At 34.5% G+C, this 24,519-nt stretch overlaps 1 protein-coding gene across 4 annotated transcripts in view; it reads right to left on the bottom strand.

The window, feature by feature from the left end:
* Positions 1 to 24,519, bottom strand: part of PSPC1 (paraspeckle component 1) — a 61,579-nt gene that overhangs the window by 36,260 nt on the left and 800 nt on the right. For all 4 annotated transcript variants that reach the window (XR_015284769.1, XR_015284770.1, XR_015284768.1 and 1 more), the window contains exons 2-6: positions 22,792 to 23,093; positions 20,093 to 20,188; positions 18,877 to 19,073; positions 14,661 to 14,745; positions 13,658 to 13,766 (exon numbers count right to left, since the gene is read on the bottom strand). Coding sequence is in view for 1 of the 4 variants with exons in the window: in XM_023919874.2 (XP_023775642.1) it covers positions 13,658 to 13,766; positions 14,661 to 14,745; positions 18,877 to 19,073; positions 20,093 to 20,188; positions 22,792 to 23,093 (789 nt within the window). In the remaining 3 variants the exon portion in view is untranslated. The remainder of the gene's footprint in view (positions 1 to 13,657; positions 13,767 to 14,660; positions 14,746 to 18,876; positions 19,074 to 20,092; positions 20,189 to 22,791; positions 23,094 to 24,519) is intronic.

Genomic DNA, 24,519 nt, shown 5'->3' with positions numbered 1-24,519 from the left:
GACACAATAGCTGAGTCAATCCTGGTTGATAATTCCAGCCCACCTAAGAGGTTCATTTTTGGATACTCAAGCTTTTTGCAGAGCTTTACAAAGATAGTGTTACCTTCTCAGAGCTTCTTTTCCTCACTATATGACTTCCCATTCTTCTGTTCAGTAGCAGCCTGCTTCAGCCCCTTCCCCAAAGGCACCCATAACTACCCACAACAGGGAGTTAAAACTGAGCAGCACGAGAACAGGGTTAAACTCTTAAAAGAGAAATATGTGGGGTGATTAAGAACCTCTGAAGTCACCCGTACCTGGGAAGACAATCTTAACAGGAAGAGAACAAGAAAAACGGATGATATGCTATTACAGGGAAAAAAGAAATCTGTAAGACAAAGAATGTGCAGGAAAGCTTAAGTTAAACTTTGTGAAGATCAGAAAAAAAACATTATCAAAAAGATAAAGTCACCAACAAAAAATGCCCTATTGCAAAAGCACTGTTTACACAAACCAAACCTTTCCAAATCATTTGTTGCCAGGACTCTTGTAAAATACTTCAGAACTCACTAATGCAGACAACCCTCAAAAGGGTCCAATTTGTCTGGGTAATCTTTTAGAAAAATTGCTATAATGGCAACTATAGGATAATACTTAATTACTTTAGACAGAAGCATTAAAAATGTATTTCTCACAATGCAAACTAATTTTAATGCCAAATGTAAGAAGTAGATCTAAACAAAAATACTGAATACACTCATTTTAAAATATGTATTTTATATTTAATATAGTATGGATTCTCCCATTTTTACCAAGTACTTGAAACAAGTTTTTCAAAGTATTTGAGGTGTATCATGTGCTATGTTCTTACACCTCCTATCTTCACTGATACAGCAGTCTAAATATACAGAGAATAGTCAAATGATTCTTCTGAGTTTGTTCAATATATTACACTATTTTAAAATTTGTTCTACAGAACCATGAACCTAAATGTTTTGAAAAACACCTAAGAATTGATAAAGGTCACACTGCAAGGAAAAATACAAATAGACATAAGCCTGACTTTTTTAACTGACAAACCAGTGCTACTTTTTTTCCTTAAAAACAGGCCTTGCAATTGCAGCAGCCCAGCAAAAATTAATCTTGTCACCAAATGATGCAAAGTTCATGGTAACAAAGCTGTCAAAATTATAGTATGAACAAAATATGGCATGAAAAATTTTAGAACAGCAAAAAAGCAAGATATCTCAGAAATGTTAAGAAGACAGACCATACAGTTTTCAATGGTTTGTGTCCAGAAGAACGTGCGAGTATTTACTCACCTTTCATAGTATAGTAACCACAAGAATGCTAAGACATGGCATCCAAAAAATGCCCTAGCAAGAAAAGAACATTTTCCCCATAAACTTGAAAATTAATAGTTCAATTTGCACTTTATCTAGGTTGTGTGTGTAGAGCAAACCGTAATTAACAGTGCTGTTGATTCTCACTTGTTTTCATTAACATGAAAACTGAATTTTATTGTCTAACAGACTATATATTTATCAAAACAGGTATGACATTTCTGAACCTCTTACTAGAATTCATTACTCCCTTCTAGTGTGGCTTATTTCATTAAGCTCCTTCTAGAAAAGAAAAATTGTTTCCAAAGACCTCTTAAGAAGGCATAAGGCCCTTAAACCTTACATGTATTGGAACTTACAGAAAGACACCTATATTTTAATAACATAAATCATACAAGTAATTAAAGCTGCTAGTTAGCAACCAAAAATAGAATTTGGGGGATACTTTCGATTGCGCGTTGTCTTTTCCTCAGAATAGTCCACTATTTCACTCCAATGACAAGTGCACTGGAAGTTAAGTGGCAGTAAAAAGTTAAAATAATAAAATGCTTCTCTTCCATCCCCTGCTTCTTGTCACCCTTCCCTCTGCAGTTTGTTCCTCAATTAAGATCTCTATGTAAGATCCAAAAGTTACAATATCCCAACACAGTTCATATACAATAGCAGTAATTAATTTTAAATGAAAAATATCTTTCAAAATCCAAGATTTGTATGTGTTCCTGACCACTATAGTCTAAATTCAGAGCTGATCCCTACTCTGAGCTGGACATCATACTGTGATGTAGTATAATGTATGAAATGTCTTCCAGCTGGAACTACTCAAAACTCTATGAACTGAGTTATATAACTTGGGTGAGTTATAACACTCACCCAAGAGTCTAGAAAAAACATAAAATCTCTTCACACAAACCTACACAAATACATTAAACTAGATAACAACTAAAGTAAATAGTAGCTATAAAACATATAGCATGCAGTAAACGATAGAGTCTTGTTTTTAAATACAAATCCTAAGGAAAAGAATTTTTGTTAGGTTTAGTGGCTGTCACCAAAGACTCAGTCTTTGAAAAAACATACTAAGACAGCTAGAGGGGATAAAGGCAATTTACTGCTTTCTGACTTGAGTCACAAATTAAGCTGCTGGAGATGACTCTAAATTCCAACACTAAAAAACCCTGAACATTAAAAAAGTATCACCTCAGTAAAATAAGGAATATACACTGCATGAAATACAATCAAATACACATTCCAGTAAATGCTGCAAATTGGAAAAACACTCCTAATGGTAGTAAAAACTACAATTACAGAAAAAACATGTATTACTAGTCAAGGATTTCTTAAGTATTTCTTTATTTCTTAAGTATTACTGTCATTTCAGTAAGACTGCAAAGGAAGTATCAATTTTATTTGAAGAAGGGAATCTCTTTTAAAACTAACAGCAAAAGTATAGGGATGTATTTGTAAAAAACCTCTATGCACTACATCTCTATTCTCTTCTTTTAGTTCTGAGAACAAAAAGCCTTCAACTTCTGTGAGGTCTCATTTTCCTTCTGCATCAGTTACTAAGGATAGTCCTCGGCAGCTAAAGCCCACAGAGAGAAAACAGCCAAATTAACAAATGTGATTAAAACTGGTCAAAAGTATTTACTATTGAAAATTGAAGTTATTCTTCACAAATACTTTTTATAGTAAACTGTTAAACAGCTGTGGACCTCACAGAATGTTTTGGTTTTGTCATTCTGTTAAAGCTGGATGCAAAACCCAATCTGAACTGAAGTTAGCTTCCTTTCAATACATCAATTCTCACATGACATTTAAGTCAGGTCTAAACCAACAGTCTTGGAAAAGAAAGCAGTTTAATTGCACTAATATGACTCCCAATAAAGAGATCTTTAGGGAATACATCACTAACCAGCAACATTTAATAATCCTAAATATTAAAGGAAAAGTTAATCCTAGAGGTCAAAGACAATACTACCTAATACACACAAAAGTGACAGCTTTGTTTTATACTAGAACTCATACTTTCAGAATGAATTACAGGTCAAAATTCAACTTACAATCTAACTTGTTAAGAAAAAAGAAAATAGTCTAAAAAGCCAAGATATACCATTGAACCTATTCTGTTGATTACAGAACTTGATTCCATATTGCAATTTATATATTTTCTGTTTCATTATTTTGTCTTTTACTTACTTGTTCCTTCACTGAATTTTAATATTGCATTTAAGCCACCACATTAATATAATTTGTGAGCTTTTCTCCCACCTTTCTCATCTTCATTTGTTAAAATACAGTAAAATATTGTATATACAATATCCATAAAACTTACAAAAAATGTATTTCATTTTCTCATAACCTGAGACAAAAGTCATGCATCATCCAAAAAAAAAAAAATTTTACACAGAAGGCAAAATCAGGTCCTAAACAAACTGCATACATATACAGTAGCTAGGAATAAAATAAAAAAAATTTAATTCCATGCCTCCTGTCATCATTACTTCATTTGTTCAGGTAAAGAAAAATCCTAGCATATCCCTTCACTATACATGAAACACTCTCTGAGGATGTAACTGCAAAGGATACTTTTTCCAAATGCCTTTGCTGTTGATGATTTGAGAGAAAACAAATACAGAGGTGTTCTGGCAAATTTTCCCCTTGATTTAAGAACTAAGACTCACAAGAAAGGTAAAAAACTGCTTCTCAAATATTTTAATCTAAAATTCAGAAATATTGTTTTACAAGATGAAGGTGCTTAGAGAAGGCAACCACCCTTAATAGATTTGGAAATCCTTTGAAAAATGAGATCCCATTAGATCAATTCCCCTAATAGCAACTTTCTCAATTCTGCCAATTAATCGGAGTTAGGAACCATCTTAGATTCAGAAATATAAAAAGTATTTCTCACATTTCTGTTAGCTTCCTTTTTTCAATAACAGTTAAAAAATTAAAAATATAAATTAAATATAGATCAACAACTAAACATAATACAAATATTTTTTCAAAGACACTTTACTTACCCACAAAAGTACTTTCTAGAAGAAAGATACAGCATATCACCAAGCTGACAACTGAGACATGTAACAATTACACTACATTCACAATATATTCACATCTTCAGAGGCATATTAGAGAATTTCATCTTAGAATTATTCTGGCTTTATATGAGCTGAAGAAATGTCAAGAGTGGATAAGTATCAAAACAGACAACCTGGCAGGCTGCAAATGATTTAAGATGCACTCCACTATTCACCATGGTGGGGATGGACTTGAAGGGCTGCTTAACTGGAAAAAAAGACTGGGCTAACTGTACCCTCATGCAGAAGTGCAGTAAAATACTAAACTGAAAATCAGGTGTTATAGAAAAATGCTGCATTTCAGATTACCCAAATTGTTGTGTTCTCCTTGCACAAAACCCAAATCTATATAAATATTAAAAAGAGTGAACACTATATGGAGTTGAAAAAAGTTTTCCCCAAATGCAAGATTCAAGGATAAGATGTAGTAAAAGTCATCCATGTTTACTTGAAAGATAAATTTATCAGCCAAGAATACCCTTTATTATAGAACATTAATGTGAAAATCTACTTCTTAATTGAAGTGTCAACTATAAGACTGCAAAACCAACTTAAAAGCACCATTAGTTATAGCCACGGTGCACTAAATATGACACTTTGCCAGACTTCTGTATTAACAATTTTTCCTCACCACGTAGATATTACATATGCCAAATAAATTATAACATGAAACCAGTCCAATTGTAGTTGCTATCTCACAATTAATTCGAGTTACCAACTGAATAGAATATTCAAGTATTTGTCTAAAGGAAGCTGAAAGCCAAAGCCTTTCAATGCTACAAGGAAGTCTTGTAGGAGAAACTTCTAGCACCCATACAGTGTCTTTTATAGATGTTATGGATATTGCTTACAACCAGAATAGTTCAACATTTAAGATTCTTCCAATAAACTTATGGCCTGTCTACATATACAGCACGCTAAAATATAAGAAAATATAAAGAGAGAAATATCAGTGATACTTTCTGCAGGAAGCCATGCTGCAGTTATTTTACACAACTTGTAGGCTATTTCCTGTAAAATGGCCTGGAGCAACATGAAGCCAACCTGAATGAGGAAGATGCTTGTCATCTGAAAAAACAAAGTTCTGACTGATGAAAATAGTACATTCTACTAGGCAATTCTAGTATTTCCATCAAAAGTTTAAGAAACTGGTCATCTGAATAAATCCAAACAGATTGAGAAGCATTGCTTTCTAGCTAAATACCCTAACCCAAGACCACACATTCTTAAACTGTAGTGTTTGATTCAATCAAAAATATCCAACAAAAACTATTATTTTATTTATGTATAATAGACCCAAAGGGCAGAATTATGTTAGGCACTCAAGGAGGACCAACCAATCAATAGGGACAAACACTAATACCTGGTTCTTAGCTAAACTCAGAAGTTCCCTGTAGTTAAAAGAAATGTTTAGTAACTCAGAAATGGTGGGGGAAACAAATAGGAAGACTCCATAAGTAAATAACATTTTAAAAGTATTATAAACCAGAGGCATGTAGGAAGATAAAAAAGCCTGAAGAACCTAATTTCAACATCATACTGTCATTTTCTTGGAACAGCTCTCCTGTCAAACAGATAACCCAAACTGCATTTGGGACCTGTAGTAAGAGCTTCATATCATGTACAAAACAAAACTAATAAAAACACTGTTTCCTCCTACACAATTCTAAGCCTAAACTAATGAGCCATTAGCCACCGTAGGAAATTGTAACAGTGACAAATGTTTTAGTAGGGCCTGTTGTGACAGGACATCGGGTGACAGCTTCAAACTAATAGTGGATATAGACTCAAACTAGGTGAAAGGAAGAAATTTTTTACAATGAGGGCAATGAAATACTGGAGTAAGTTGCCCAGGCAGGTGATAGATGGCCCATCCCTGGAAACATTAAGGACTGGATGGTGCTCTGAGCAACTTAAAGTAGCTCAAGAGGAGCCTGCTCATTGCAGGAGGCAATGAATTAGATGAACTTTAATGGCCCCTTCCAAACCAAACCATGCTATGATTTTAAGATTATGTTCAGGCAGAAACATCTGCCTTAGATGTATCTAATTGACTCTTTAAGCTTTAGTTTCTACTGAGCTCCCCATATGACTGTTCTGACAAAATGGCTTTACCAAAACTCATCTTCTTACCAAGATCCACTATTTATTAGAAGCACTAATTAATAGGAAAGTAATATCCAATCTCTGCACAATTGAAGTGTACTTGATGGGAGACAGAAGTATCAGATTTAAACTCCATTTTTCTCATGGAAGATTTAATAACCCAAAACAAGCACTACCTCCAGTAATAAGAAAAAACTACTTTGACAAGGAGGTTTGTGAAATATTCATGAGAGAAGTTATGAATATTTTAATTTAAAAAATGACAGACTGGTATCAATAGACAGGTAACAACACTAAGTTAATTTCTATTTTTTCTGTTTCTATCATTTTACTGCATTATCACTGCTAAAATTTTCTGCTCTGTGAGAGCTACTGAAGCAAAATGCTAGAGGCTAAGCAAAAGGTCACATTGGAAAAAAAGGAAAGGAAAAAAACTACTCGGAAGGCACTGGCTTCAGAGTAACCAGGTCACTAAACAGACTTTGATCACACTACTCAACAGACCCATTAACAGGTTTCCTCATATCCAAAATTACTATTTCTAAACAAATCTCATTTATTGCTTCTTGGGTGCTGTAGTCGTTCTTTGAACACAGATCCCGTGAGCAAAGACAAACTAAGCAGAGGAATTTATTTTGGTTGCAAGTCTCAGTGCCACCAAGCAAGATCTCAGGATTTAGAGAGGTGGATGAGCCCGAAATAGGTACCAAGCAGATAACTGAAACTGAAAATTAGTTTCTTCTTAGTCTGGGTAAATACGTGTACAAACTCCAAGCCAAACTTAACTCCAGTAGCTGGAAGAAAAAATGAAAATTATTAAGGCAAACATTAATTTTAGCTTCTTCAAATATATACGGCATTTATCAAACACATCAACAAGGAATTTTTCTAAGTTATATATTTAATTTCTAAATATTCTTACTTGTCAGAATATGAAAAACTGAAGAACTCTATTTAAGTAGCTTAAGTTGAATAACTAGATTTTATTTAAATTGTGAGCAGCAACGATTTTCAGAAATAATAATAATAAAATATTAATACAGACTTATTAAATCTGCTCTAGATAGATTTTTCTATTTTTCACTAAAAAACCCATGAAACAGCAGAAGTTGAGTATTCTATAAACAAGCACAGATGCACTTGAGGTCTTTCTATCAATAATTGAACAAAAATGGCATCTGCTACAGCTGAGGCCTCATGAAACACGGAGACTGACAAAGACTAATGTCATTTTGCTATTACATAAGTAGCATCTGTAAAGTGTTATTTTCCTTTTTTGATCATCAGTCTTACTGAGAGAGAGTAAGGTTATAAACAGAACCAGATAATCTAAAGAATATGGACAGAAAATTCTGTATCAGTTACTGTAGAAAAGTGCAAATTTGGGAAAACTTAAAAGTAATACCACAGCACCTAAATTGATAGTGGAGATTTATGCACATTTGACAGCACATTAAAGTAAAAATTATTTGTGAATAGTCACTTGTTCTATTTGCAAGTTCACAGGAAATACATATTAGTATTTTCCAAAGCACTTTGTGCAAACTTTAGAAGTTGACTGCAAAAGAGCAGAAGATTAGTCTCCTAAATAAAACACAAAAATATCACATTGCCTAAATATTCACAGTTCAGACATACAAAAATGGAGTTATAAATGAAATATAATATTGTCACAATTATTTGCTCTGTTGCTGGAAAATTACTTTAAGTAGCATCCTTAACATACATAAAAATATAAAAACTAGAAAATACATTATGAATCATCCTAAAACGGTCATGAAATACTTACAACCAAAAGATCTTATACCAGAAACACCCTCATTTAATGTATATAAGCACATGGTACAAAAAGATACCAGAAGATCTGCATTGATTTTCATGTAATGTCTTTTCATACTAAAAGCAGATATGACAGTTAAATGTTTTTTTTCTACCTGACAACGTAATTAAAGACTGAAAAGAATTTATTTAGTTACTGAAAATAATATAAATCGAGTATTTTAAGGCTTAGTTAGGAAGTATTACTCTTGCCCAAAGCAACATGTCTGAAACACCAAGGAACAGAAGAAACATATGATTTAAGAATCTGTCTACTGATGCATATCACTCTTGAAAAAATAATGTAGTGATACTGCCAAAACTAGGACTGCCCATAAAAACACAACCTGCATATTTACAGGGTGCTTGCTAAAAGGCCTATCCTGTGTTGATATATGCATAGGAAGAAACGTGACCACTGAAGTAAAACCACTGCCAAGAAAAGCAGGACTATTTTGTTAGGTTGGTGTGTTTTAGTCTACATTTAATGATTTGTCTTTTTCCAAGCTAGTTTTACCTTAAAAAGTCTTTAAGGTGTCACACATGAACTATGTATGCTGGACTGCAGTATGGATGCAATTCATCTTGCCCAATCATGCTCTACAAAAGAGCTTTTATAAAGCAGCAAGAAACTGAGATTTTATTCATACAAACTTACAAAACTTCACCATCATTAAGTATACAAGGCTGTCAGGATAAAATAGCCTACATTTATTGTTAGAAAACTTACCAAAATGGAAAAGATTCTTAAACATGTTTCATAATTTATTATTGGGCATCTGCCTTAGTTTAGTTTTGAGTTAGGTAGGAAACAATTCACCATTCAGTGAAAATTCCAATTGCTTACATTACTGGAGCTTTTGAGCAAAATGCTATGAGAAGACGGGATCAAAAACCAGTTCTATTCACTTGAACAGGCAGGAAGTGCAAAAATCTAGTCCTGAATTACTAAAGTTCAAGGAAATCTGATAGTCTTGTTTCAAGCATGTCTAACGCTTAACCTGCAAATGAACATAGAAGTGAGGGCTAAGACAAGCCTCAATAGAGCTCCGAACAGTAAGAAATGGAAAGCTTCATTTATAAACTGCTCCAAAGGACCAAACTTAGAACAAAAACTATGTTACATTGGCATTCCTGAAGTTATAAACATCTTTGCTGTTTTGCAATGTGCTTTTTTACTTTCTTCTTCTTATCTGTCTTACAGCTCTTGATCCAAGTCCACTACAACCGCAGCTGTTGAAGCATCTCCACTGCTTTAGCAGCTGACACTTTATGCTGATAATTACTCAACATACTTGAGAGCAGTGCTTCTGCAAGAAAAACTAAAGGAAAGCAAAACAACCTCCAGAAATAATTCCTGAAAAGACTAGATGAAAAATAAAAGTATTTCATATACAAAGTCTTACATGAAAAAACAGCAAGCATTCAGAAATTGAAACTGATGAATTCTCAAACAACAGTCCCTTACACATTCAAAAAGCGGTTTTCCTTGGAGGGAAGTAGGCAAGGACATCCAGAATTCTCAATTCCCTCTTTAAACTATCAGTAAGAAGATCTGTAAATTTTAGGCTGGTATTGCAGCTAGTGTTTCACTAAGTACAATACCCACCTGACACTATTTCAGTTTTACTACAGAAGTAAATCCATGCATACAAAACTAGTACTCATATATTTTTGTTGTCTTAGACACATAGAAAATATTTTAATACACTAAATCCAAACCACTAAGTTGGTGACACAAATAAAAGCAAGTCTTGGAACTGGAATTATTTTGTAAAATGGCTCTGATTGAGATTCAATAATGTAAATCCAAGCAAGCCATCCCTAACTGGATAATAACCATTGCATATTTGAGTAATTAGTGTGTTACTGGCACTCAGAAGGATTTTCTTTTTAAAAAATATTTTTGTGTTGCAAAATAAATCACCATCAGCCAGTTCCTCTTTCAGCCAGAATAATGTAAAATAAAAATTAGCAAAATACTACTGGAAAACTAGTTTCCCAATAAAGCTACTGTGAAATCAGAATGCATGTGAAGTATTGAGCTATAAGAGAACACTTCAACTAACTGACTTTTAAAAAGGAAGGGAAAAACCCTAACCAATACGAAAGTGTTTATTAATTTATCTAGTGGGGGTCACATAACTAGATTAATAAATTGTTTAGGCATCATGAGGCTGCCCATAGATCAACAGTCAATGCAATCAAATTTCTAATGTTCATCATCACCATCAACAAGAATGCTTCAGGAAAAGAAATCCTCTCAGGGAAAATATTTCTATCATCATTAACAAAATCAAGTAACCGCTAGCTGCATTAGACTTGACTACAAGATGTTTTTCAAAAGTAGTTCTGTTTTTTAAAAAATTTAAGTTTAATGAGTTAGGGAAAAGACACAGATAGAAAAGTTCAACAGGAAAGCCTAATACTGCAGCCTTACATGACAGGGTCCAATTCTGGTTGCCATTGCACTTACCATTATCTTCCTGTTTTAGACTGACCAGTAAAAAGTGATAGGGTATAAGTGAAGGAAGCTTACTTTTCAAAGCTTTTAAGAAACAAAAAGAAGGATTAGAAACAATTATTATTGCCCTACTAAATACATTGTTGGCAGAAGGCTGTAATATGTTGCAAGTATAATGCCAGTAGAGTTTATCAAGACTTGGTAAGGTAAAAAACTATCCAACAGTATCAAAAAAATGAAATTCTCACCAAGAGTCAACTTTTAACCTCTGAAAATAGAGAATAACTTTCTCAGTACTTGTATAATGGTGATCTGAGAGTAGAAGTAAGTGCAAGATGGAATCTGTTCACAGTAAATAAGTATTAGTAAGAACAAATAAAAGCAAGTTATTTGTATAAGAAATTCTAAGTTGAAATCAGATTTCATGTGTCATTTTTCAATCTCTAATAAAGATTTACAGTTTTTCTCTGCTGCAAAATGCAAAGGCTTTTTCAATTCCCATTCACACTACATAACTACAGTTATCTAAAAACATTTTATAACAAGCATCTATAAAATGATAGGCATGCTTAGACACACAGCTGCCCTGATTAGAAACTGTTGCTAAAGAAAGTAAACACGTCACTTGCCACTTTGTTTCAATTTTTCCTCTTTTAAAGTTGAAATAAAACCAAAGTCAAGACATAACCAGAATACTAAAGACTAGTCCAGAGAACACACTTTTTTAATGTATTATTGTGTATGCCACTGCAATTTCATACAATGTTTAAAAAACACCACCTGTACTCTACAGTCCTTTATATATAAGTTAAAATGTTTTTGGTAGGGCTGTTACTGCAAAACTACATCTGTATCTTCTTGCAGTGTGTTAAGTCCAGATGAACACACAATTTCAGAAATGCATGAGAGGAGGAAAGCTACACCCTTGCAAAGCAGTCTTCCACCCTTAACCCTTCCACTCCAAAAATTTGATGTATAAAATTCATAACAATTATGCACAGTGATTTCCATTTGCGCTTTCTATTTGAACCACTCTTCTTCCTCTCTAATCTTACATTCTTGCCAAGTCCTGCACACTAACTTTAACAGTTTCTACTCATATATGGTTTGGAATTTAAAAATGTAGATAAGCAACATGGATGGAGAAACTGTGGTTAGCGATTTAAGCACAGAGACTAAATACTATAATATCAAGACATATGTAAGATTAAACCAATAAAGGTTGTGGTGGCCTTTACCATTATCTAGTTTTCCCCACTCCAAGCTGCAGAATACAGGCCACAACCTCCTAACAGCAATGGAATGTGAGGGAGCTACTACCATGCCAGGGCTGTGGGTTGGTTCCCCAGCTTCCTATTACTACAGCTCTTTGCAGCAAGCAGCACAGGTCTCACAGAGGAGCCAGGAGGTTTTAACAAGTAGCTTACAGGGACAGAAAGTCAGGCAACCCCAAAAGATGCTATGTTAAGATACTACAGCTATATGAAATTTCACATTTGGCACTACAGAAGTCATAAGTAAGTACTACTACCAAATTATATCAGACAACTGTTACATGCTATTTCCCCAATTATGTTTAATAATATTTAGAACACACTAAAGGACAGTACGAGTTCTGAATTCTTGGACTTCATCACCCTGAAGAAAAGACGTGCCGAAAGCAGTTTTCTTTTAGAGTCAGAACATATGGAAATAAATTACCATCTGCTTTTGGATGTGAGTCCCTCAAAACACGGTGAGCAAAAATGTATTATACCTGTCGGTAAAATCAAAGCAACTATTTTGCTTTCTCCCCATCTTTACTAAAAACACTAAGGGGGAAAAACTGAGAATAGGAAATCATTTATTTTTTAGGATCTCTCAGGATGTCTCAGAACATAATAAATTCTACAGAAAATTCATGATATAGAATGTAAAATAGGTTTTTCTTTCACAGGAAGTAGCTGAGAAAACAGCACTTCATTTCTGATTGATGTATGAAGTTGCACTTGTGGAAGGGGAGCAAAATCCCCTCCTGCAGACTATAGTTGTTTCAATAATGTAAAAGAGCATTGTACATTATCTCCTCAGTATGAATAGCTGTAATAGTAAAAGGTATCCTACTCAAGAGAAAACTGAAGCATTTACAACAGAGTTTGCATTCACTGAACTGATCTGGTCAGTAGGAAAAAAGTCATACCCTTTGACCAAAAAATTTAGAAGCTGACTCCTTCGATAGCACCATTTTGTTAATCGTGCAAGATGAGTCTTCAGAGACAGAGCATGCCTAAATTACTAATATAAATAATGTACAGATTATAGCAGAGGAGAAATTTCCCCTCAACTTTATAATCTTTCAGTCTCCTTTAGTAATGATTTGGATGTTCTCGTCATATAGTTTTACACAGGGTCAAAAGGGAGAGCAATTTTAGGCTCCATATGAAATTAACATCGCCCTTTTTGTTTCTGAAAACTTTCTTAGTAAGTTAAGCATAAATCAAAACCAGTAATTCAAACAAGCTTAGCGGCATGAATTGGTTTAAAATTTAAACCTTCAGGCAAAGTCGGGCACATCAGGATGGATGATTCCTATCACCTCCCACTTAGAAAGACTATTTTACTGAAACATTTCAATTCCCAAGTAAACAAAATAAGTATCTGAACACCTTCACTTAACAGAAGTGTTATATCACCAGCTTGAAGGAAAAATAACAGTGATGTCATCACACAAAAGAGCAACTACACTACTGAATATGTAGCAATTCACTCAGGAGAAGAAATACTGAGGTGAAAACAGCCAACAGGAGGATGGCAGTTCAATAACAAGCAAAAAAAGATCCAATGAAAAAACTCTTTTGCAATTTGGACTTTCACCATAGAACTGTACTTACATTATCCATGAAATTTGGCTTAAATCCTCCCTCCTGCTGTCGTCGTAACTCTTCCTGCTCCCTCTGGCGTAGCATCTCTTCTTCACGACGTCTGTGTTCTTCTTCATGTCTAGGGTATCATTCAAAATTATGTCAGCTTAGTCGCTTGACCTGTTCAGGCTTGCACTCAGTCTCAGAGGTAACATCAAGCATATAAACAGAACTGGTCATTAATTATTTTTTACATAGTGTAAGGCACTAATCTACTCAACTTGATGAGTTTGAGTACTTTTGAAGTTTTAGTCTGGCTTTTTTACTGGAATACAAGTAATTTCAATACCAATACATTCTATACCTACTCTTCCAGCTATATATCAGTAAACAGCTTAAAATATTTCCATTTTTAAAAAGCCACAATGGATTAAAACTTGGACAGTGCCAAAATATACATTTTTAATTCTGAGATGCATTTGTGCTGATTTTTTTATCTGATATTTATTGTGATATTTAACACAAAAAGTATAAATCAACATGATGAGACTATGTCTATTTTCTTAAACTTTAGAAAAGGCATTAAAACATTTTTTCCCATGAATCAAGTTCTAAATGAAAAATTGTTTTCAACATACCAGAACATCAAGTGAAAATAACTTCCAAAATCCCATGTCAGACTATAAGACTGCAATGCTATGATTCTCTAAGCAGATCACCTACCCATAAAATTTAGAAGCCTGTTCCTATTACAGCAATGCTTCACTCATGTTAAAATAAATATGAAACAAAAAAATAGTCTAAGATATTTCTATGCTATTTAGAAACCTCAGAAATTTATAACAAACCTAGCAGAGCTGAAATAAGTGAAAAAAATCAAGCAACACTTGAAACCAATCTTTTATATCAGCATTACGTTATCAGAAACATCAGACATTATGCTTTCGAGAAGCAAGTTTAGCTAACATATCCAAATTCATGCAGGCCTACAGTGGCTGCATGCCACACCTCTGCACAGTAGAAGACAAAATACCTCAATTGTATCTGCTTGCGTTTTTGAAGTTCTTGATTTCGAAGTTCTTCCAAGCGCCTCAATTCTTCTTGACGACGCATGAGATCTAACAGGATTAAAAGCGTATTTAAATATAAAAGCTGTCAATCAATAATGTGGCAACAAAAATCACAAGAATTGTTATTACTGTCAGATTACAGTTCTAACATTCAATTTTTTAAACAAAATTTTCAATGCATTTAACTCGTTTCTTTCCATAAAGCTAAGTCTAGTACTTGAAAACCCCCTGGATCTGTGGCTTACAAACACAGAAAGGTAGAAAAGGGGCAAAGCCCCCAGAGTAGGTAACAGAAACAGAAGTTTAAAGTTCACAAAGAAAAGGGAAAAAAAAACCTCTCTCAATCCCTTAAATCACATCCTAGTTTTACATCTAGGATACTGCATCAGTTTTCTCACAATGCTGTACGTATACTGATAAAGTAAAAATACTAAGGAAACTACTGCAAGATTCATGGACTTTTACACTCTCCACTACCTACTTCATGGCACACATCAGAAAAGTCATATGAACTTCATGTGCATGAAGTCTGAGCCTCCATGAAGACCTATCACAACTCTGCTTACTGCAACTTAAAAATGACTAGTGTTTTGACCCCACAAAAAAGGCACAGCCATAGCCACCTAAGAAGCACTTAGAATGCCCTTAAAAAGGGCATAACTCACAGTAATTACTTTTGCTGACCAGTCACATTATTGATTTCTGCCTGGAAATTTATACTTTCTTCAATAAATAATAATTTCACCATTTCTTAGAAAACGGCTTTTTTTTTTTTATTTTTTAACTATATAGGAAGGACATTGGCCACATGATACTATTTATAGAAACCACAAGTAACATCTTACCACGCCACCTATTGCATGCCTTTTATGCTTTAGTTCAACTGTTCTGCACATTTTCACTACACATTTCTTCACTACACTAATTAAAGTATCTTTTTAGCCACGCAAATCGGTTTCCTCAAACTTGCATCAGCATAAATCATTACAACTTCAAATTTTACTTTATTATCCAAAAATTACAACAGCCAGTACATTCTGCCAAAATATAATGTATTTGTTTTCTTTTTGAACCAAGATTATTATCAGATATTTATTCCCACAACATCTCTGTTGACATTAGAAGTCCTTTTTCAAGCATATTTTACAGGATTGCTTTTCTATTCTTTCCTGCAAAATTAACAAATTTCACACTTATATAGACTAGGACTACACTGAAGATTCACTCAAATCACAAAGTCTGAGAGCTGCTTCTTTCCAGCTGTGCGTGCCATAGAAGGCCAGGCCACTGGTATTCTGATCATTGGGCAGCGTCACAAGCACACTTTTTTTTTGCTTTTAAATAACCTATAGGTTATTTCAGAGTACAAGTGTACTTTTCAAATTAACCTTTAGCATGATTATGGTATTACTGAGATCAAGAACTAACCCATTCTGTAACATTGTCCACTGTGGGAAAAGATGTTTCTTTTTCAGTTCTTTGTTCTTTCAAATTTATATAGCATTCCCTATTTCTTGTGCCTGTGTGCACAGGCACAGGATTTCATACTTTCTCTCTACCAATATAATTTACTGTCCCCTTTGCTCTTAAGATGTAGCACTCTACTTTTCTCAGTGTTCTCCTAATTTTTCTTTATAGCATAGCTTATTGCCTTTCTGGAAATTGTTACTATGTTAAAGATTCAACAAAGAAAATTAAGATTCAGTATCATTTGACAACTGCCAAATCTTGGCAGAAAGCCTTACTAGGCCCGGTGAAAACACAGTTATAGAGGTTCAAACTCCGCACAAGAGCCATTCATATTAGAAGACCTATAATGATGGTAATTCTTGACTGACAGGCCCTTCCTCTGAACAGAAAAAATCTGCACTAAAGCAGCTGTGGGAAAAAGAGAAAACAAAGAGAGAGCATTATTATTAGCCTCTGCACTTTCTTGTGCTTATAAAAGGGCAAGGTCTTCATTTTACCTTCAACCTTCTACATAGCAGAGGGCAGAATGTGAAGGTGTTCTCTCACCTCAGAAGTAAATCCTACAAACTGGAATATCAGCTTCACAAAGACTTTTAAGCAGTTTAAGCTGCTGATTTTTCAGGTTCTCAAGATGGAAAATAAATGCCAAGTTCCCATATAACTGATTAAAAAATTAAGCTTCTGATAAATTCAGTCATGTTTTCCAGTGTTTTCTTAATCTATTTAACCATTGTTATGAGAAATATTTACAAATGTTTGATGTATACCACCAGTACATAGATGAGAAATACCATGCAATTTACTTACACACGCAAACAGGTATTCTGCTTTACAAATTACTTCTGACTCAGTCTGTCAAAATATGACACTTAAAAGTGAAAAATTACACATATCAAAAGAATTAAATCTACCTTCAGAATTAATATCACAGTACAAAAACCTGAGTACTCAAACCAACATGTAGCTCATGAAAGCTACAGTCCTATTAGTTCTCATGAAGCAGTTTCAACACAACCTGCACCTGCTAGAGTACATGGACCAGTAAGCTCATCTTTCCTGTCTTCTTAACTCCACAACTAAAACATGACATTTTATATTTTATTTCATGTTTCATAATGACTGCTTCAATACATCTTTAATTTTGACTTTGTGCACCAGGGATACAAAAGTATTAATTCTAGGTTCTGGTGCCTTAGAAACTTCACTGCATCTTTCTACAGCATCATATGATGCATCCCATTAATATAATCAATATTCTTGGAATGGCATGAACTTAAACCCACACTGTTCAGAGCAACAAGAGGAAGCTAATCTTTGAAAATAAATGCAAGTGAAAAAAACACCTTATTTAAATGCATAGTGAAGCCAAAGAATTAAGAAGATTAAAACAGAGGAATACTTATTAATCCCTAGATCCCTGAAAATTAAATGTCAGCAGGCAACTAAGAAGAAACCTAATTATTGTAACAAAATTCTAAGTTTACCTGGTACCAAAGAGGTACTCTGCGAACCAAACTGTGAGAGGGAAAAATCCCTCCCCCTACACTAAAAAAAACCATATTTTCTCACTGGAATTCACACATACATTCATGTTTTAGTGGCTCTTTAATGGAAGGAATGATGCTCTCATTTTTCATATAAAACTGGCATTTAACAAATATTGAAAAAGCAGACTATCTTTTCCTTCATGTTGTCCTTAAAAGAAACCCTAATATCCAAAAACACATGAAAGATGTTTTCCCATGTTTCACCATCAATTGTTCTTCTATCTTAATGAAGAGGCCATCGTAATCTTGTCTCAGTTTAACATGTAATTAAGACATGAATTTAGGACAAAGTAATCTCTACTCTTGCCCTCAAGTACAGGCAACAGGTGAATAAATTCAAAGGAAATTAAAGAGCATAAATTCTGGAACTGGATTATAACACTTTTAAGTATTAACAATTAGGTAAGTCAAGAGTAGATTTATCCAACCTTTATCTTAGGCACTGAACTATCTTTACAAATGTCAGTCACACACACAAAATTACACTGTGTGTCTAGCTGCCAGGGGAGGGCTGTACTGTATTGTCAGCAACATTCTTGGATCATATTAACATGCACATTCCTCACCTCTAATATACACCTGTGCTTACAAGGAAATTAAATGCTTTTAACAGTTTTTCTTGGAAAATAAATCAAGAAATAGTTGTCATTTCAGGTGCTGCAGCAACTATCTGGCATTTCAAAACAGTTTTTTGTTTTGAACATGTATGTTATATATATAACATTATATATATATGTTATTACACCTTCTATAAAACCTTATGCTCTTTATGTTATTATGTATTATGTTTTTATGTTATTATCTTCTGCACAAGACCTCATGCTCTGCACAGAACCTCAGAAAAACAGCATGGCTCCACATTGCGAGCACATGTTCCTATTCAGGAAAAATAGGCTAAGTAAACTTTTTCCTCAAGATAAATTTAGATATTTAGATAGAAAGTGAAGAAAAAGAGACTTAGACAATCACCTCTTTATCAGGTGCTTAATTTCTGCAAATCATCAAGGAATATGTGCATAGAGAAGTATTCCTTTTTCTTAGTTAAATGCATTTAATTAAATGGTGACCAGCAAAATGTCCAAGTATACAGCTCAATATGCTACACAAAAGAAAAATATCTGTGACAAAACAAATTTAATACTAGTAGATTATCTGGTTTTACCTTGCCTCATCAGCATTAGCTGATGCTCATGTCTAGCTGCTTCCATTTCTGCCTCAAGTTTCTCTTTGGCTTCTCTAATATTCCTGTCAACCTGTTCACGCTGCTGCTTTTCCATCTCATCAAGAGCCTTCCACCGCGAAGCATACTCAAACTCAAATGTTCCAGGCTGAGCAAAGCGTGGAGGCTGTTCTCTTTCCCTAATAAAAATTTTGCAGTAAAAATGTACAGAAGGACACATTTAGATCAACAGCTATAACAGCTAGAGAATGTATAAATAATCACTTCAAGTGCAGATCTCACTTTTCATTAACCTGTCAGATGACTACATTCTGAACCAGACACAGCTTAGATCAGACATTAAGACAAGTAAAAAGACAATTTTCCAAAAATCGCCCAAATAAAATTTCAATTTATTTAATTATAAGATAAAAATTTGTATTGACATCAGTACAAAAGACTAAGCTGCAACACTAGATTAACAGTGTTCAGCCTTCTATATCAAGCAGTCAATTCACTAAACCAGTTATTCAAATAAACATAAATGCTTACTAGACAGCCCAGAATATTAGCCAGAATCTGTACCCATTAAAATGAGCCTGCATTTCCCATTCTAACACTAATACTGTACCTACCAGTGACAAATTTTTAAGAAGTGGTGTTCTACAGTCTTACCAACATGAACATTTCAGATGCAAACAACATGAATGGCAAATTACAATACTAAAAACTAGTATTTTCAGATTAGGGGTCTTTTATCTCATGATTGAGATTCACTTTCTCATGTCATGCTCCAAGTTTTACCTGACCTGTGGAAGGTGCAAAGATTTACAAGCCAGGGAGGCTGCAAATAGTTCAGGGGCTATTCAGAGAACATAAAGGTCTGTGGGTATTCTAAATCTCTGCAGGATTAGACCACACCTCTAATTCATAAAAGCTAGCAACAAGCTTCCACTGAATGCAGTGTAGGCCAAGAACCTCTCTACTACAATAAATGCACAGAATGTTAAACCAACGAGCCATGTCTAAATTTTATTATGATTAGGAAATTTGGGAAAGCCCTGTTTAATCCTTTGAAACAAAACAGCACAACATACAGAAGCACTACCTCCTGCTACACAAACTCAAAAGTTTAATTAATTTCATTAATTAGTGTATATTTACAAAGGCAACTAAGTGCATAAATCACATTTTATAAAAAAGGCTAACCACAACTTACTTGTGGTACTGTTGTGTTTTTTGCATTAGCTTCTCAGGGAGTCCATCCTCATCATCAAATTGCTCCATTGGTTCTACAACAACAGGTCGAGGTGTTCTGGGAAACATTTTTAATTTAATAACTGAATCATTAATGAAGCAATTACAACTCATTTTAGCATTCTGAAGAAATCCAGAAATCCAGAAAGCTAATATGTAATTCCTGTATCTTGTCTTAAATCACAGAATTCCAATGAATCCCAATCTTAAGAATTACCTTCCGAAAATAATTGTTTCTATGCCCAAATCCAGCTATTCAGCCTAGAAACAACAATTTACTTGACACAGTTCTGTGTCTTTACTTTTTTTTTTTTTTAAATACCAAAACCATCTACCAATAACTACAAATTATTTAGGAAAGAATTACCTTTCTGTTTTTATCAGTGAGGCACCAGAGGCCGTGACTTTCTGGGAAAGCACCAAACCCAAAACAGAGCAGCACAACCTATTCATATTTTTACTGACTTCTGCAACTAGTTTTGCTTTAGTTACTCTACAACTGAAAACAGCTTGATAATTTGGTATTAATATTACAGTGATAATAAGAAAAACATTTCTGTTTAAGTTATTTCAAATCCATTATTGGAACAACCATACGCTCACAAATTAGAATCCTAAATTATCTCTGAAAAACAGCTTTCTTGATACATAGTAACCACAGGTAAGCATGAGCCAGTACTGCCAAAGAGAGCAACGTAAGAACTCTGAGTAGTGTAAAAAGCTCTTTGCATCAGTCTTGGGAGCAGAGATTACAGAACACAGAACACTACAGACACAAAATTCCAAACACCAGCACTTTGTTGTGCTCCATGCCTTCAATTCACTTTGCAGATCTTCCCCTACTGTCCATGCCCCTCATGAGAAAAAACAAAACAAAGCAAAACAGAAAAACCAAAACCAAACCAATGACTCCCCCCCAAAGCCTACTCTGGGCTTCAAGTTCCTATTAAAAAGATGAAGTCCAGAATCACAGGGCACCACTCAGCAACTGTTTTTTCTGATGCTATGTGCATGGCAGTTGCTGACAGTTCTGCTATTTCAATGTAACTGAACTGTGGTGTTAACAAGTTATGATGTAAAACAACAATGTTAAAACACTAATGTTTTCAATGTCTACTTTTGATACATTTGAACAGGAACTGAAAGGTGTTCTGATCAGGCAAAGAGTTTTCAGATAAAAAAGGTAAAACTTTAGACTCTGAAGCAAAACATAAAGGTGTAGTATCTGATGGTAGCAGATTCATGCTAATCATCTTTGCAACTGTGCATCAGGGAACAAGTCACCTGAGCAAGAAAACAATCAAGTGCTTTTTATTCACTCAGGCCATGGTTAGATGGTCATTTCAATTCAACTGATCTATCCAGGCGGTAAAACAGGAATACCTTCTCCTCGTATCTCAGTTTCTTTTTCCCTGCCACATATCTCATGCCAAGAATAGCACTCATGTAACACTGAACTACATTGCTTCCCTTGTTTGGCTCACCGCACTTCCATTAAATTACTAATGCCAAGAAAACCCAGGGAATAAGAATAAATTACGGGCAGCTCCTTGTAACAGTAGAGATGTGTTCAGATTAAATTCCCTATGTAATTATGTAACCATCTAATCAGTTCACCAGCACACAAGATTTGGAGTTCCAGACCCCTTAGTCACCTGCCAACATTTTCTCCTGCCTTATTCTCTGCTGGACTTGACATTAGCAAGCATCTTCCTGTGCTTGAACAGACTGCAATGGACCCCCCATACAAATAAATACTTCTCAGTTGTTTTAGCAAGCACAAGGGGCTTACGAAAGTATCTTATTACTTATTAAGAACTTATTTAGTTCTCCAGCACATAAAAGAACAGCACAGCCAGGGCAGGAAAAGAACTCCAAGCCCAATTCAATGGCATCAAGTTTTTCATGCTGTGAAACCACAGCCTTATTTTCCCAGTGAGAATCAGAAAAGTAAAAAATAATCATAAATATGTATCATTTCATGCAGTTTTTAAGAAAGCATTTGAAAATGTCACTTGTGACTGTGTGAAGTACAGCAGTTAAACTCTCTTTGGCAAGTACAGAAATAGGAGATGCAAGAGAAGTGCTGCTATTTGCAAGCTTGCTTGTCCTTGAAATAGACTGTTTTCCAAACATCACTAGTACAAACCTCTTCAGAATCTCAGTCTTCATTTCTAAACAGCAAGAAAATCCTGGCCTTCTAAGCCACAGATACATTTTGAGATAAAAACACTTTCTTTAGTCTACAGAAATACCAGCAATGTCATGCACTGTTTTGTTAAGAAACGAAGGAATATTATTCTGTTACTTTGTTACTGGAATGAGGAAGAGTGCAACCAATGAAAATAAAGTCTCAACAGAAAATGCCATATTATATAGTGAAGGAAAAGTAATATTGCATATGAACAAGAAAAAAATACAAATTTTGCTCTCAGACTCTCATATGGTAATAAGAAATCCTATAAACAGAAATCAAAGAAAGATGGTTTTCTTTAAAAAAAAATAAAGAGTATTTGTGGTATTCATGCAAAACACTTTAATTTCTAATGTCATGGCTTTCAGATTTTGAAAAGAAAATAAGAACTAGGAAAGCATGAATGCAATTTTTGCTCACATCAGGAAGATATACTCACAAATTCAAACAAAAACCTGTGAACTTACGTTGTAAGCAAGAATGCCCCATCACTGCATCTTTCTAGAGCTTTCCGTGCTGGAGGTTTAGCTGCAAACTCTACAAAACCCTTCCCTGTAGCTCTGCCACGATCATCCACTACAACAACCGCTCTTTCCACTGGCCCGAATTGTGAGAATGCTTGTTCCAGGAGCTCGTTGGAAACCACAGGTGACAAATTCTTCACAGTTAAGGCAGCTCCATGGGTAGCAAATCGAATTCGAAGTGGTCTGCTCTTCAAAATAGTACCATCAAGTTCTGCCTTTGCTATTTCAGCCAGGGTCCTAGATTCCTTTATAAAGATATAAAATAATTTATATCTTTTATTTTCAAAGACAACAAATATCACTTTTGTGTGCCCTCCTCCAAAAGTAGCAAAGTTGTTTTCCTTCACTTAAGCTACTGGCACCAGGATCATTCAATGTTTTTCCCCCCAGACAAAAAAAAAACAAAACAAACCAACAACAAAAAACCCAACAAAGTCCCTGTCCTCTGATTGAAAACATGCATTCATTACCCCTTATGTTTTATTCTAAAAAACAACATAGGCACAAATTTTTTGTTGCAAATTAGAGGACTTAATGGTGCAACTACAAAGGTTTTGAGTAGAGTTGAAAACCTGACGCTTTTCACATTTACCTACTCAAATGCTTCTAATTCTGCATCCCTAGCCCCCCCACAGCAGGAAATGGTATTCAAATATTACACTACATGATCTAAGGTGTTTTGCTTTTAAGTAAGTACTTGGTCTCAATGGATGTCCAATTCAAATTTCATCAACAAATGATGAAATTACCTTCTTTGCCCATATATTCATTCGTCTCACATCAATGGGCTTTCTCCACCCACATCCATGAGACATGTGTAAGTCAACAACTACCTTTTTTCTCACTTCAAAAATCTTCACCAGGTTTGACAGCAGCAATCCCTGACATTTAAAGACATTCTTTATATCTTTCTTCACAGTTCAACTGGCTAGGCAAGCTGCTAAAATATATATACATATATACACATATACATACATATATATATATATATACGTATGTATGTGTGTATGTATGCATGTATGTATATTCCCTAAACATAATGGAAAAGGGAAGTTCACATAAAAACTCAATCTAATCTCTATTACACACAAAAATGAGTAACGAGATGCAAATATATCTCACTTCCTCCATAAAATTGCTATTTCAGGCCGGGGAATTCTCAGGGTAAAAGATGTTCGGCAGAATGCCACAAGTATTTTAAGATGTCAAGCAAAAAGGAAAAAAAAAAACCAACAAAAAAATCAAACAAAAAAAAAAAACTAATCAGTAAAATATATTGAAAAATCATAACCAGACACGTAAAGCACTTTAAAGCTATTCCCAAAATGATACAAATCTGTGCATTTTAAACAGAGCAATCGTGAAAACTAATCTCGCACACTAAATTACCATTTAAATACAGTATCAGAAGCTTTTCGGATGATTCCCTTTTTTGCATGCTTAACTCGAGCATGCCTTATCAAATATTGTATTACCCCTAAAAATCTAGTCTTATCCGGGCACAAGTAATTTAAACAACCCGCGGTGTGCAACCTTTTCAACTCCGTGATTTTATGTTCTGTGTTCACGATTGTATTTCGAAACAATCCTGTCCATTCTTTAAAATTAACTGTATTAAGTGCCGTGGGGTAAGGCGGGGGCCGAAACGCCAGGGGCTAGTAGGACTACTCT

This window comes from Cyanistes caeruleus, chromosome 3, assembly GCF_971803275.1.
Source record: "Cyanistes caeruleus chromosome 3, bCyaCae1.hap1.1, whole genome shotgun sequence".
In the NCBI taxonomy this organism is placed as follows: domain Eukaryota; kingdom Metazoa; phylum Chordata; class Aves; order Passeriformes; family Paridae; genus Cyanistes; species Cyanistes caeruleus.
This window is presented reverse-complemented; position numbering and strand designations above follow the sequence as displayed.